Raw genomic sequence first — 15467 nt, forward strand, 5'->3', positions numbered from 1 at the left:
AGGTTCTTTTCCAATAATTCTATGATTCTGTAAGACAAAGTTGAGTAAAACAACGGCAGAGATCTTGCTTTGAGCCAACAGCTTCCATGCAGAGCTGGGCAACCACAGCACAAGAGACTGAGATTTATTATTTCCAGTCCTGCGTGGGCTCCCATCACCTCCGCACCTCGATTTCCCAGCTGGCAGACAGGAACAATTTACTCATCTTCCTCTGCAGCGAGCTTTGGGGTGTGTGACTGAGACATGCAAATCCCAGCAATTATTATTACTCCAACAAAGGGGCTATTGACATTTAAAGCAGACAAAGCTTTCAAATTATAGATGACACCCCATGCCCAACCTTGCAAAGGTCCCAGCTTCACCCAGCCATGAGGCATTTCACTCCCACAGACTTTCATCACTCTGCTTCCTCTGAGCTGGATCTGCACCAGGTGACCATGCTTATTCTTAGGGTGTTTCATGGAATCACAGAATCATTTTGTTGGAAAAGACCCTCAAGATCATCAAGTCCAACCGTTATCCCACCCCTGGCACTAATCCACATCCATAAGAAACTCATCTGTGTGTATTTTCAACCCCTCCAGGGATGGTGACTCCAGCACTGCCCTGGGCAGCCTGTTCCAATGCCCCACAGCCCTTTGGGGAAGAAATTGTTCCCCACATCCAACCTCAACCTCCCCTGGTGCAACTTGAGGCCGATTCCTCTTGTATGGATCTCAGTGGACACAGATGGCCACAAACAGGTCCAAAGGGCATGGGGCATTATAGAATCATAGAATAGTTTGGGTTGAAGGGACCCGCCCAGCTCCCCCAGTGCCACCCCTGCCATGAGCAGGGACATCTTCACCAGCTCAGGTTGCTCAGAGCCCCGTCCAGCCTGGCCTGGGATGTCTCCAGGGATGGTTCATCCACCACCTCTCTGGCCAACCTGGGACAGGCTCTCACCACCCTCAGGGACAACAATTCCTTCCTCATGTCCAGCCTGAATCTCCCTCCTTCAGTTTAAAACCATCACCCCTTGTCCTATCACAACAGGCCCTGCTCAAAAGTCTGTCCCCATCTTTCTCACAGGCCCCTTTTAAGTCCAGAAAGGTGCAATAAGGTCTCCCCGGAGCTTCTCTTCTCCAGCTGAACACCCCAGCTCTCTCAGCCTGTCCTCCCAGCAGAGCTGTTCCAGCCTCGGATCATTCCTGTGGCTCCTCTGGCCCCTCTCCAGCAGGTCCATGTGTGTCCTGTGCTGACACCACCAGAGTTCTGTTACAGCCAGAGATCTTGGCTTTCTCCTTTAAAAGAAAGAAACCCCATCATGGGCTGGGCTTCCCCTTCATCTTCCAAGAGACTGAACCTCATGGGCCAGGAGGGAGTTAACAGCCTCCCAGCCAGAGATATTCATGGCACCCAGAGTTTGTGTAAAGCTTCATACCGGGACCCTTTTTGAAATTCTTTCAGTCATGGGAGAAAACATCGCAACTGTTTAGTCTGCAGGGAGGTGGTGGCTCTGGCCCAGCACTCGACGTCGCTGAGCAAACACGCTGGAAAGCCGAGGGGCTGGCAACCCTCTCATCTCCTCCGCCTGTTCCTCGGCCTGGCTGTCCCACCACTGCGGCCAAGCACCCGACGGGAACTGGGTACTGGTGCTGGAAATACAGCTCCAGGCTCACTGGGATGGGGGACGAGCGACCACTGAAAAACACGACTTGGAGGCGAAGTACCAGCCAGCTAAAAAACGTTATTTACACAAAAGAGTTCAGAAAATCTTTTTCGGGGGCTGATATTTGCAAATCCTATGAAGCCAAGGAGTTTCTGCTATAGCAAATGTTGTATTTGGGTATGTTTTTTTTTTAATGGATGTAAAAGGTGCATTTTTCTGCTCATCTCCTGAAGCACAGAGGTATGGAGCACTCTGCAACACCTCCCAAGCTGCCCATCTGTGCTGGAAAAACTGAATTTACAGAGAAGAGCTGCAGAAAACAACATTAACCTGCAAAACTCCTTTGATCCTTCCAAACCTTCTATATCTAAAGGGATGCTCGTGGCATATCTTGCAGGATATTGGTGGAGCAGCTGACTGTGACCATCACCGTGTCACACCACTGGACAGCTTGAGCTAGAAAATGAGAGACTCAAGGAAACACAAGTTATTAACGAAGCAGAAATGGAAAGGTTTTGTTTTTCCAGCAAGCAGGAAAAGATGAGGTTGCACAAAGTGAAACCTGACAGGGAGATAAAGGGATGGGCACTCCAGTATTGATTCTCCAAATCCAGATTTTAACAGGTAGGTACAACGCAAAAACATCCAACGGGGATTAAAACTGAGCCTAAGCCTGGCTGGGGGATGCTGAGGGTGCCTGTGCCGTGGCATCCACGCTGCAGGTCCCATGGGACCATCCCTCTGTAAAGACCAGTCAAATATCACTTGTGCTTGAGCATGTCAATCAAGCCCATTCAGTTGGAAACTAAATTTGGTAGAAATTCTTGCAGGTTAGCTAGAAATCCTTTAAAAAAAGCAAAAAGAGATTTCCTGCAGGAGCCTGGGTGGTGGGCACAAGAGCATCCCCTGTATCCCTCCTGCCTGCAGTTGAGCGATGCCAGGGATGGGCAAAGCACAAGTTATCCCATTTTCTCCTCTTCCCAGGAAAAAAAACCCAGAGATTCTGCCCTCTTCAATGTCCTTCTACCCAAATTCCAGCTCCAGGCTGATGCTGGCCCCTGCGTCTGCTCTGGCCTTGGTTGAGGAGGTGACGTCCCCAGCACCTGCTCCCCCATAGAATCGCAGAATCACAGAATAGTTTGGGTTGGAACGGACCCAGCTCAGGTTGCTCAGAGCCCCGTCCAGCCTGGCCTGGGATGTCTCCAGGGATGGTTCATCCACCACCTCTCTGGCCAACCTGGGACAGGCTCTCACCACCCTCAGGGGCAAAAGATTTCTTCCTCTGACAGAAGGATGCTTCATCCATCAGCAAAGCGACTGGGGCATGCAGGATGGGTCCCAGGCAGGGTGACACATCGCAGAGTTCTAAATATCCTCTGAAAATCCCATCCCCAGGTGAGGCGCATGGAAACAGCCCAGGGCAGGGCTGGAGATGTTGAGGTGGCTGTGGGTACCAGCAACAGGGATGTCCCAATCCTGCAGCATCCTGAAATCCCCACCTCGGGGCAGCCTGAGCTGGATTTCTGCCGGAGCAGATGGTCTGGCAGGAGGGCGCCTTAGTCCGGCTGAGTCCTTGGGCGGGCAGGAATGTGCTCCCGCGTCCTGAGGTTAAATCTCAGCTTTTCAGGAGGAAACAGAGAGACAGAGCTGCTGCCAGTCCAGCAGGTTTGAGGGGACCTCGATTGCTGAGGTGCTCTCCCTGTATCGAGCACAGCAGATGACGGGCAATCCTCAGGCATTTTCTCACCTCTCAGGCAATGGATAAATGGATTTTAAGGCTGCTTTTTTTTTTTGCTGCCTTTCCTACCAAAGCCCAGCGGGGACCCTGCATGGCCCCGAGCTGCCTGACCCACCAGCAATAGCTGTGAGCAGACAGGAGCCCACCCCACCGGTAACCACTGCCTGGATCTGGCCCAGAGCTGCAGGCAGGGTGCAGGCAGGATGCAGGCTGCAGTCTCCACCTAGAGCTTGGCAGAGCCTCTGCTCTGCGTTGCCTCCACACTGCAGCTCATGCACAGGGTGTGCACAGGTCCTAACAGCCGAAGTCTGTTGGTCTGAACTTGGTTGGGCTTTTAGCAGGCAGGAGATGCAGGCAGGAGATGCAGGCAGCAGCTCAGCCAGGGATGCTCCTGACATCGCTCACCACTGGTCAGCGGGACCACGAGGAACCTCTGCTGAGTCCCACCACCGCTGGGAGATGCCCAGATAGGGACATTCAGTGGTCAGTAGAGATGATGGGACACCAACAACCATCCTTGAGGGTGGTGAGAGCCTGTCCCAGGTTGGGCAGAGAGGTGGTGGATGAACCATCCCTGGAGACATCCCAGGCCAGGCTGGACGGGGCTCTGAGCAACCTGAGCTGGTGAAGATGTCCCTGCTCATGGCAGGGGGGGCACTGGGGGAGCTGGGAAGGTCCCTTCAACCCAAACTACGGCTGTTTTTGACGACACACCTGAGTGTTGCAATATAAAACCTTACCACAATACTTAATTCAAATATGCCAGTCTTTAAATTCTAAGGCTTTACTTTTTTTCTTTGTTTTTGCAACTTAGTCCTGCTTCCCATCAACCACACGATGCTCTGCTACTCGAACTAAACCCCTTCTCCGTGCAGAGCCATGAGTGACGGGTGGACTCCAGCCACCTGATGACAACCCCCTTGGCACCTCCTGTGATGCCCACCAGGACGCTGGTGGCCCTACAGCCACCTCCGGCTGTGGCTCAGCTTCTCGAGGGGCTGTGAGCCCCAAAACCCAGCCCTGGGCTTAGGCTGAGGACCCACACGCACTGCAACTCCAAAACCTATTTAATTTGGGGTTCGGCTCAGCTATTCTCAGCTTGGGGATCTCTTAGGGCTTTTGGGGCACAGCTCCTCTGTTCCCATTCCCTCCTTCTTATCAGCAGGAAACTGTTGCCTTTTTGTTTTTTTTTCACTTCATTAAACCCCCAGATCTTCGGTTAAACCCCTTTTTGTGCTCCATGAAAACCCCAGATTTTGGTTAAACCCCATTTGCACTCCATGAAACCCCCAGATGTTGAGTTAAACCCCTTTTTGTACTCCATGAAAACCCCATATTTTGAATTAAACCCTTTTTTGCATTACTTGGAAACCCCAGATTTTGAGTTAAACCCTTTTTTGCACTCCATGAAAACCCCTGATTTTGGATTAAACCCCATGAAAACCCCAGATTATGGGTTAAACCCCTTTTTGCACTCCATGAAAACCCCAGATATTGGGTTAGACCCCTTTTTGGACTTCATGAGAACCCCAGGTTTTAGGTTAAACCCTTTTCGCACTTCATTAAAACCCCATATTTTGGGTTAAACCCCTTTTCTCACTCCACGAAAACCCCAGATCTTGGGTTAAACCCTTTTTTACATTCCACGAAAACCCCCGATCTTGGGTCAAACCCCTTTTTGTGCTCCATTAACCCCTCTTTCATCTCACCATCATCCTCCAAGGAGGGGATGCCCGGCGTTCCCTCATCCCTTGCCACCTTCCTTCGCCACGGAAAAGCTGCAAAAGAACCAGACGGCTCCTCCAGCCATCGCTCCGCTTGGGAAAAGCAGCAAGTTGAAAGCAGCAAGCTCGATATTTAATCCGGGGCTCTCCAATAACTCCCGGACCCACATGGGACCCGTGTGCCAGCGGCTCCCGTAACCCAGACGGTGAAGCTGAGTGGGTGTTGTCACTACAGGCAGGCGGCGATGGCTTGGCCGGACTCACGGGTAACGATGGAACCAGCTCTAATTGACACCTGGCTCTGCCCTTTGCCCGCCGGGTGGGCAGGGTGCCAGCCCGCTCCCCTGGCTCCCTCTCCTGCCTGCTGCCAACACTTGCACCGGTTACATTGGGCCCCGGATGACTATGCAAAATAATAATAAAAAAAATGATTATTACAGCACTAAAACAATAAATAAGAAAATAATAAAAGTAGAGCATTCTAAAATAATAAATAATAGTAAAAATAAAATAATAAGCAACTTGTTACAAAATGGCAGAGCATCTTCTGAGACACAATTTGAGGCAAATGGGAGGGAATGTGTTTCTTTCCTGCTCCTTGAGAGCAGGACAATGCAGCAGCCAGGGATGCTCCTCGGAGCCACCTCCTCATTCCCCCGCGGAGCCCATATATATAATATCTATATATATGTGTGCATGCATTCAGAATTGCATTTGAATTCCCTGGGCGTAAAGAAAATAAATCGCATCCGCAAGGTTTTGCTGGTGAGTCCCACAGCGGTTTCCAAAACTAGGACAGCGCTGTCAATGTCAGCACAGAAATGTAATGGAAAAGGTTTCTAAGCTCTGCGAGTTGCTGCAAAACTCCCCAGATGAAGCTGTTTATTCAAGGGTAGCATCAATTGCAGGGCTGGGAGAGCCCAGGCACACATCAGTTCTGGGGGTCACCACCAAGATGGTTACCCAAGAAGAGTGGTGGGGAGCAGCTTTCCCCATGGAATCATCACCTCAGCATCTTCTTTTGCCCCTATTTTTTAACGTAGCAACCCCTCTGGTGTCTCCTGGACCCTGTCTTTTCCAAGATAAATGCTACCACTGTGTTTTCTGTGCACAAATTAGACCACCTGTAATTAAATTAAATTAAAAACCGCCATGGAAATAGGGTTGATGGGTTTTGCAGTCAACGTTGGCCATGGTGCATAGGTCAGATGCTCTCCAGCCATGTTCAGATCCTCCTGCCTCCACCTCTGTCAAACCACAAACCATTCCCTGACCAAGACCCAAACCTTAATCATTAGATATAAGGAAGAAATTCTTCCCCATGAGGGGAGTGAGGCACTGCCCCGGGTTGTCCAGAGAGGTGGTGGATGAACCATCCCTGGAGACATCCCAGGCCAGGCTGGACGGGGCTCTGAGCAACCTGAGCTGGTGAAGATGTCCCTGCTCATGGCAGGGGGGGCACTGGGGGAGCTGGGAAGGTCCCTTCAACACAAATCCTCGTGCCCAGCATGGTAAACCCTTCCCTTTGCACCCTGATTTACCGAAGCAAATAAATCAATTCTCCGGTACCTAATGCCACAACATCTACAAACCAAGAAAGGATCCAACCTAAATTTTCCTCTTCCATCCTCTGCCTGCGTTGACAACAGATTTTTGGCCACCTTCCTGGTTAAGCTCCTCCAGAAGTGGCCATATGGACTACCACAAACCCAGGTGAGTGCAATCTGTGCCAGAAACCAATGGATTTGAACCCAATTTCTACAACTGGAGTGAACCGAAGCACCAAGCCAAGGAAGGGCCGTTTCTGCAGCATTGAGAGATTAAACTGAGATGCAGAAGAAACATTGCACGGGTATGTGATAGGGTACGCACTGGGATATGCATGAGGGTGTGCTATAGTATATGCAATAGAGAATGCAACAGGGTATACAATAGAGAATGCACTAGGGAATGCAATAGTGTATACATTAAGGCATAGGGTAATAATGGGATATGTGTTAGAATAATAATAGGGTATGCAATAGGGTATACCATAGGGTATACCATAGGTTATGCATTAGGGTATACATTACAGCATGCGATAAGGTATGTAATCGGTGATGCAATAAGGAAAACATTAAAGTATGTAATAGGGTATGCAACATGGTATACCACAGTATATGCATTAGGGTGTGCCACAGAGTATCCCATAGGGTATACTGTAGGGTATTCCATAGAATATGCATTAGGATGTGCCATAGTGTATATGATAGGATATACCTTAGGGTATGTCACAGGATATGTCATAGGGTATATGATAGGGTATACCATAGGATATACTGCAGGGTGTGCCATAGGGTATACCATATGGTATACCATAGGGCATGCATTAGGGTGTGCCATAGTATATACCTAGAGTATACCACAGGATATGCATTAGGCTGTGCCCCAGGGTATATGATAGGGTATATGATAGGGTATACCATGGGGTATACCATAGCGTATGCCACAGGATGTGCCACAGGGTACACTGCAGGATATACTATAGGATACGCATCAGGGTGTGCCATAGGGTATATGACAGGGTATACCACAGGGTATGCATTAGGCTGTGCCATAGGATATGCCACAGGGTATTCCACAGGGTATGCCAGAACGTATGCCATAGGGTATAGCGTAGGATATGCATTAGGGTGTGCCATGGGCTTTATGATAGGTTATACCATAGGGTATGCCACAGGATATACCACAGGGTATAAGATAAGGTATATGACAGGGTATACCACAGGATATACCATAGGCTATATCGCAGATCCGCCTCAGGGTGTGCCATAGGCTACGCTGCACGCCGGCGTGTGCCCTGGAGCTGGCTCTGCCGCCCCATGCCCAGCTCCGCATTTCACCGCGAGTATCTTTTTTAGTTGTTTTTTATTAAAAGAAGGTATCAACCTTCTGTTTGATGTGTTGTTGGCCGCGGTTGCCAAGGGGAGCAGGGTACGGTTACAGCCCCGGTGATGTCCACGCTAATAATACCCTTGGCGCTGCATAGCTCAGATGCAGACACAGCCCGGCTATAAAGAGCACGGTCATTTCAACGGAGGAATACGCCAACTTATGTTACATGGGAAGGGTCTGGGGCACGTTGCTTAACACCCTCTCACCGAAAAAAAGTAATAAAATAAAGCACCACAGCCTGGACATGCCAGGGAGTGAAACTATGAGAAGCAAAAACCTCTCAGAGGAGACTTACTTCCAATTTATTAATTAATAAGGTATTTCTAGAGGGGTGAAGAAACCATATGTGTCCACTGAGGGCTCACACACTCCTCATATTGAATTCAATGAGTGAAAAATCAAAGCAAATTTCCACCCCACCAGTACTGAGCCCCCAAACAGCATCATCTCCCCTTCCTGCACCCCGAAGGTTTGCCGTGCCCAGATTCAAGACTCAGCCAAGATCTGGGATCAAAACACAGAGTGAGGGATAAATTCAAACCAGAGTTTTCCCAATGGATCCCCCTTAGAGCCCCAAAGTGGTGCGGTGGCAGGCGGGGGGATGCTCTTTAGAGGAGGGAGACGACGGGACAGCATTCCTGCAGCGCCGGCATCTGTTTTTAGGATCAAAACAAGTCCCCTGAGATAAGCCATGAACATACGCAGCACCTGAGCACCTTGTCAACAGCTGAAAAGGTAAGAAGGGCCAGGTTAAAATAGCAATTTATTAGGTTTATTGCCTGTTTTGTGGGAAAAAGAATCCACCTTTCTGCTTGTTTTAAGCCCCAGCGGTGCACAGGGATGCTGGTTATAGGGACCAGGATGCTGGGAGGGCGGCTCAATAATAATAATAATAATAATAATAATAATAATAATAATAATAATAATAATAATAATAATAATAATAATAATAATAATAATAATAATAACAACAACAACATTAATTTATTAGATCCTCCGGTGGGGATGAGCTGTTGCCACCACAGTCCCAAGAGAAAGGGACAAACAAGCCCCTACAAAACAGAAGCATCTGCCGGGAGCAGATGGGGGGAGCAATGCGGCCCCAGGCGCCAGCAGTTCGGGGCGGGATCACGTTGATCCCGATTTATCACACCCCGGCAGAGTAATTCCCCAGCTCGCCGGTGCCCGGCGAGTCGAGCTCCTTACGTCCGGGGATCGGATTAGTCTGAAAGGTGCTAGAGAGACATAAATCCAGCTCCGGAGTAAGCGTTTTATTAAAGGAGTTTTTAAAAATTGTTTTTATTTTTTAACTTAATTTAAATTAATTTAAAATATTTTTTAAAATGTTTTCTTTAATTAAAGGTAAATTATCTGCAGATGGTTGATGGAACACATCTGATTGTGGAGGGGCCAGTAATGGGTAATGTTATACCACCAACTATGTATAGATATATTATACTGATATTGGTATAAATACCAATACATCATATTGATATTGCTGTATCAACATTGTATCATCAACTATATAGATATATTAATATATCAACTTGATATGATATTAATATGATAGTGGCATTATTCCGTAATATCCATATATTATCCAATATATTACATTGATACTGATAATATATCAATGTTATCATGATACTAATATGATAGCAGTATTATTCCATAATATCCATTTATTATCCAATACGTTAAATTGAAAATTATAATATATCAATATGTTATCATTATATTAATATGATATCTGTATTATTCCATAATATCCATGTATTTTCCAACATATCATATCGATATTGATAATATATCAATATGTTACCATTATATTAATATGATAGCAGTATTATTCAATAATATCCATTTATCATCCAATATATCATATTGATAGTGATAATATATCAATATGTTACAATTATATTAACAGGATATCTGTATTATACCACAACTATCCATATATTATCCAATATATCATATCAATATTGATAATATATCAATATGTTATCATTACATTAATAGGATACCTGTATTATTCCATATCCACATATTATCCAATATATCATATCAATATTGATAATATATCGATACCATCAAGCCCCTTATTTCACATCAAGGCAGCTGCAACGAGTCTTTGTGCTTCTGACCTGGATCTGTCCCCAGCCAGGGCTATCGAGCCTAAAAACATCACAAAAAAATCTCAGTCTTAGGCTGATTTAAGTATTTTACAAATCTGTGTGCCTGTGTTCAATTACTGTGCCTGGAAAACGAAACTGTGCTTGGAGAAAGATAAAATCCTCCACTATCAGAAAGGAAATGTTAAATTATTTAATTTCACATAGCACTTGGCTTTTGACCTGTAGCGATCTGTCACCTTTCTCCCCGTGGAGCCACGTTTGAGGCTGAGTAAATCCCTTTTTCCATATCTTTCGATGCTCTCACAGGTGAAATCAGTCACCCGCGCACCCCACTCACCCTTTATGTTGCATGTCTTCCCAGTTTTTCACAACGCATGTCGTGCTACATGCTCCTGGGAAGCACTTTGTGACTCTCTGGAGATCTGAGATATATTATTAAAATTTATCCTACATTCATGCTGTGAAGAGCTGAACATGAAGCCAGTTATTACTGCTGACATTTTAGTACAAATCAGTTTACTGGGTCTGTCGGTAGGGGTGGAAATGCTGGGGCAAGACAAGTTGGAAGAGTCCTTCCTAATCCAGACAGACGGTCATCATCTGCAACTCTTTTTGCTCCTGTTGTTCCTAGACTTTACTTTTAATTTCTTAGCATCGCTCAACCCAATGAAGGAAGACACAAGAGTGACCTGGCATGGGAGGAGTGGGATGCTTGGATGGGGTAAAGCCTCATCCAGCCCTTTGCTGCTAAGTCTGGGACTGAAGTTGACCATGATTTACACCCTTCTGCTTTAGAACAGCTTTGGAAAGAAATAAATCAACCAATAAGGAAAAAAACCCAGAATCCCGGAATGTCAGGGATTGGAAGGGACCTGGCAAGCTCATGCAGTGCAATCCCCCCATGGAGCAGGAACACCCAGATGAGGTTACACAGGAAGGTGTCCAGGCGGGTTGGAATGTCTGCACAGAAGGAGACTCCACAACCCCCTGGGCAGCCTGGGCCAGGCTCTGCCACCCTCACCCCCAACAAGTTGCTTCTCAAATTTAAGTGGAACCTCCTGTGTTCCAGTTTGCACCCATTACCCCTTGTCCTGTCACTGGTTGTCACCGAGAAGAGCCTGGCTCCATCCTCATGACACTCACCCTTTATATATCTGTAAACATGAATGAGTCCCCCCTCAGTGTCCTCTTGTCCAGCTCCAGAGCCCCAGCTCCCTCAGCCTTTCCTCACACGGGAGATGCTCCACTCCCTTCAGCATCTTGGTGGCTGCGCTGGACTCTCTCCAGCAGTTCCCTGTCCTGCTGGAACTGAGGGGCCACAACTGGACACAAGATTCCAGGTGTGGTCTCCCCAGGGCAGAGCAGAGGGGCAGGAGAACCTCTCGGACCTACTGACCACCCCCTTCTAACCCACCCCAGGTACCACTGGCTTCCTGGCCACAAGGGCCCAGTGCTGGCTCATGGTCACCCTGCTGTCCCCAGCACCCCCAGGTCCCTTTCCCCTATGGTGCTCTCACCACCTGGTACACGCAACAGGCAGATGTGTGTTGCACTCAAGGGCTTTCCAGGGAGAGATGTTGGGTTTGATACATGCCTGGAGAGAGGACAGAAGCAAAACCAGAGAGGTGACTTTGCAGGATTACCTTAGATTACACTAAATATTGATTTTCATTATTTTAATTTGCACGTTATTTCCCTGCTCCCTGAGTTGCTCAAAAGCCAACTCAGCCCGCACAAGGTACAGGCAGCCAAGCTCAGCATCCAAGGGATGATCTCCAACAAGAGCAAGAAGGACAAGATGTACTAAAAACTGGAGTGATGTTGGGAACTGAACGCGTGTGGAGAACAGAGAAGTGAATCATGAGCTCTGTACGTGCCACTGATGACACGTGCCCTGCGCATTTTGCTGTCACTGATGGTTTTGGAGCACGACAATCAAGCAGCACTGCATATACCAACAAACAAGTCAACCAAAAGAATCAGCAAATACACAAATGAACCAAACCAGGAATGATCCCATTGGCCTGGCGAGGCAACCAACAGCCTACTCAAGGACCATGACTTGGTATCTCTGGTGCTGAGATGGTCTTCAGAACAAAAAGAGTGGCAGAGACCTTCCACTGTATGACCCTCCACTGTAAGACCCTCCAAATTCACTTCTCTTTATGCCATGGGGATGCGGCCGCAAGCAAACTACTCATTTCACAGTCGGGCCCTGCTGTTAGATACCATAATTAAGAAAAAATAGCATAACTAGGAAAATATTCTTCATGGAATGGGTTGTGAAGCAGTGGAACAGGCTGCTCAAGGAAGCAGTGGAGCCATCATCCCTCAAAGGGTTTAAAAGGTGCATAGATGAGGTTCTGAGGGACATGGGTTAGTGCCAGTGTTGGGTTAATGGTTAGACTTCATGACCTTTAGGTTCTCTTCCAACCAAAATGACTCTTTGATTCTATAATTCCATGTAAAGCTCATAATATGGGAATGAAGAGCAACTTGACAATGCCCTCAGTGTCACGTTACCTACAGTAATGATCAAGGACAAAATCACAAGTACGCTTCTGTCCTCCTCTCACCAATGGGGTTCAAAAGGAACCTGGTAACAGCTCGAGCTCCTGGCCAAACGCATGGTAAGACCACGAGTGGTGAAGCTGCAGGCATCTAACCAGCTAATTTTATCTCGTTACCTGCAACATGTTGAGGAGCAGGCTCCGGAATTTGGTTCCTTCCACCATGAAAAGGGCCATTTTGTCACAGAGCTTGGCTGCCGTGGATGCAAAGCTGCGGTCCGTCACCGCCTTCTGGTAGATGGTCTTGACTATCTCCCCCAGCATCTCCTCAGAGTTGGTAGAGTTCTGGGCTTCCTCCATGAAGGTGGTGAGCTTGGAGTCAACGTCGCTGCTGTTGTTCCTCATGCTGTTTAGGATTTCAATTAATTTGTCCATTTTGTTCTTTTCGGGATTGGTGTTTTCCACCGTGACTTCGTCCTGGTCCGTGAAAAGGGAAAGACAAGGCGTCTGTTACACAAGGAAAAAACAGATATATCAGCCCTTGTCCTTCCACAAACAGCAGAGGGGGAAAGGGGTTGGGGAAACATATAAAGAGACACAGAAAAAACAAAGCATCTTTTAGAGGCACCATGGTGTCATGTCAGCATTGAAAACCACAAGTTCTGCCCCAGAAATGTTATTTTTCCCCATTTCCCACAGCACACGATCCCAAAGTCCTCGCCCTCGGCCCTGGGAGATGACATTCTCCCAAGGCCCTGAGCAAGGATGCCAAGGTCTGACCATACCTGACCATCTTCTGCATCTCAGCCATCTTAGTTTCTGGGGGTGTCTGCGACACAGTGATAATGCATTTTTTATTTTGCCTCTATTTTGAAAGCCCACTGACGTTTGCAAAATGCTCAGACAACAATTTGACAAGAAATCTACTTTTAAATATATATTTAATGATCTGAATTGAGCTCGAAGATGTCCCATGATCCCCGTGTTAGACAAAATCTTAGTTTTTCTATCTCTTGACCATTACACTTCTTTCTTCATGTCAGTGCCACAGAATTTATTGTTTCTTTTTTGACATTTAATTACACATTTATCCTTTTCCGCCTCCATGAGACATGCATCCTGCTTGTGACACTCTGCTCCCTTCTTCTCTAGTTCCGTCTCAAAATGTGCTACACAAGACAAACCTGCAGCAATTTTTTGGACAATCCCAATTGGTAGTTGGAGGTGTCCACAACTCCCACCTGGAGACCCAGTTGTGTTGACTACACCCATCTAAGAGTGGGTGCTTATGTGATGTGTCTCTTATAAGACTTTAAAGTCACATGGAGAGCATTAAAATTAATACTCTGAAAGTCTCTGCTGTACTCCCATTGTTATAAATACTGTAAAAATAACTAACAAAATCTCTTCCTCCCCCTCATGCCCCATACATAAATAGTAAATGCACATGTAGCCAAAGGTGTACATTTCCAACATGCACTCCCATGCAATTGTATATGTTCAGGTTATTTTTACTACACATTCTGGAAATCTCTTGCACTTGGATGCATTTTCCAGTCTGACAAAAGAAAGAATCTGAGTTTTATGGCGGGCAAAATGGAGATATCATCTCCAAATTCCTCAAAAATCTGAGGCTGAATATTGTTTCCAAAAAGCATTTCTCCTCCGGCACTTGCGTGCAATAGTTTTGTTATTGTTGGGTTGTTGGAAGGAAGGGGGAAAGATAAGAGCGTTACAATTCATTGCCAAGATTAATCGATATCAACTTTTAAGTAGCTGACTCCAGCTATTCAGCACTCAAAAGCTGAAGCTTGGGATTTAGCTCTGTGATTGCAGAGAGACAAGTTGCCTTTTTCGGACCTCTTTGCAACGCGTGTGAGCTCTGCAGAACAAGAGGCAGTCAGGAAAGGAGCACCTGGTCCTTCTTGGAGAACTCAAGCTGGTAGCAACCTCAACCAAGAGTTCAAGCTAAGAGCCTTAGCATCATGTCAATAAAAGGCTTCCTGAAGAAGCATGAAGAGACTTCAAGAGAAGTGTTGACAATGGGAGATTAAGATAAGTTGCGTGCATTCATGAAAATGTCCCTTGAGCCCACCCCACCCTTTATATGGAGAATGGCCAACAGCCAGACTCTTTGAAAACGGGAAACTCAACGTTTCCCTAAGAATTAATACCTTTTCTTTTAGCCTCCTCCGCAGCCTGTCTTTGGAAGACTGAAGCAAATTGATTTTGGGTCTTTCCCCAATGCGCTCGTGAACACTGTCTTTCCGCTTGGTCTCCGACTCCTGGACGAACTGCTGAGACGGCTTCTCCACGGCCTCCGGGCCTCGGTGCGTCTCCACCGGAATGTGCACCGTGCAGACGGAGGCGTCCTCGATTTTCAAATTCTCAGTCTCTTTGGCGTTTCTGTGCGTTTCTTTGTCATTGGGTGAGTGCTTCTGGTTGTGGTGCCATCTCCGGTTCTGGCTGTAGCCATGGTGGCCCGTCCTGCCCGAGGAGTGAGGGGCTTGGCCTCCTTGGTAGAGTTTCTGGTGGTCCCTGTTGTGTTTGGTGCCACCTTGCTGATGATCTGCATGTTGCTGAGGCTTGTTCCCACTGGGAAGTCGCTGCTGTCTCCTGGAAAGACAAAGGAAGGCGTTAGTACACCCTTTCCTTCATGGTCCTGCTTGGTCAACACATCTTCTATCCCACCAAACAGCTCGGCCCTTGGTGGGTGAGCTCTGTGGGTGTCCCTGTCACAAAAGAGAGGACAATTTCTTGGGATCTAACACAACC

The 15467-nt window shown here is 47.2% G+C and overlaps 1 protein-coding gene across 12 annotated transcripts in view; it reads right to left on the reverse strand.

Moving 5' to 3' along the window:
- The window catches only part of CTIF (cap binding complex dependent translation initiation factor), a 152333-nt gene that overhangs the window by 27657 nt on the left and 109209 nt on the right, over positions 1 to 15467 (reverse strand). For 9 of the 12 annotated variants that reach the window (XM_065046832.1, XM_065046835.1, XM_065046833.1 and 6 more), the window contains 2 exons: positions 14867 to 15308; positions 12870 to 13199 (listed from right to left, as the gene is read on the reverse strand). In XM_065046832.1, the coding sequence (XP_064902904.1) occupies positions 12870 to 13199; positions 14867 to 15308 (772 nt within the window). Of the gene's footprint in view, positions 1 to 10055; positions 10223 to 11699; positions 11777 to 12869; positions 13200 to 14866; positions 15309 to 15467 lie in introns of those variants that run through there. The other 3 variants (XM_065046834.1, XM_065046837.1, XM_065046843.1) reach the window with 2 other exon arrangements.

This window comes from Columba livia, chromosome Z, assembly GCF_036013475.1.
Source record: "Columba livia isolate bColLiv1 breed racing homer chromosome Z, bColLiv1.pat.W.v2, whole genome shotgun sequence".
Lineage (NCBI taxonomy): Eukaryota > Metazoa > Chordata > Aves > Columbiformes > Columbidae > Columba > Columba livia.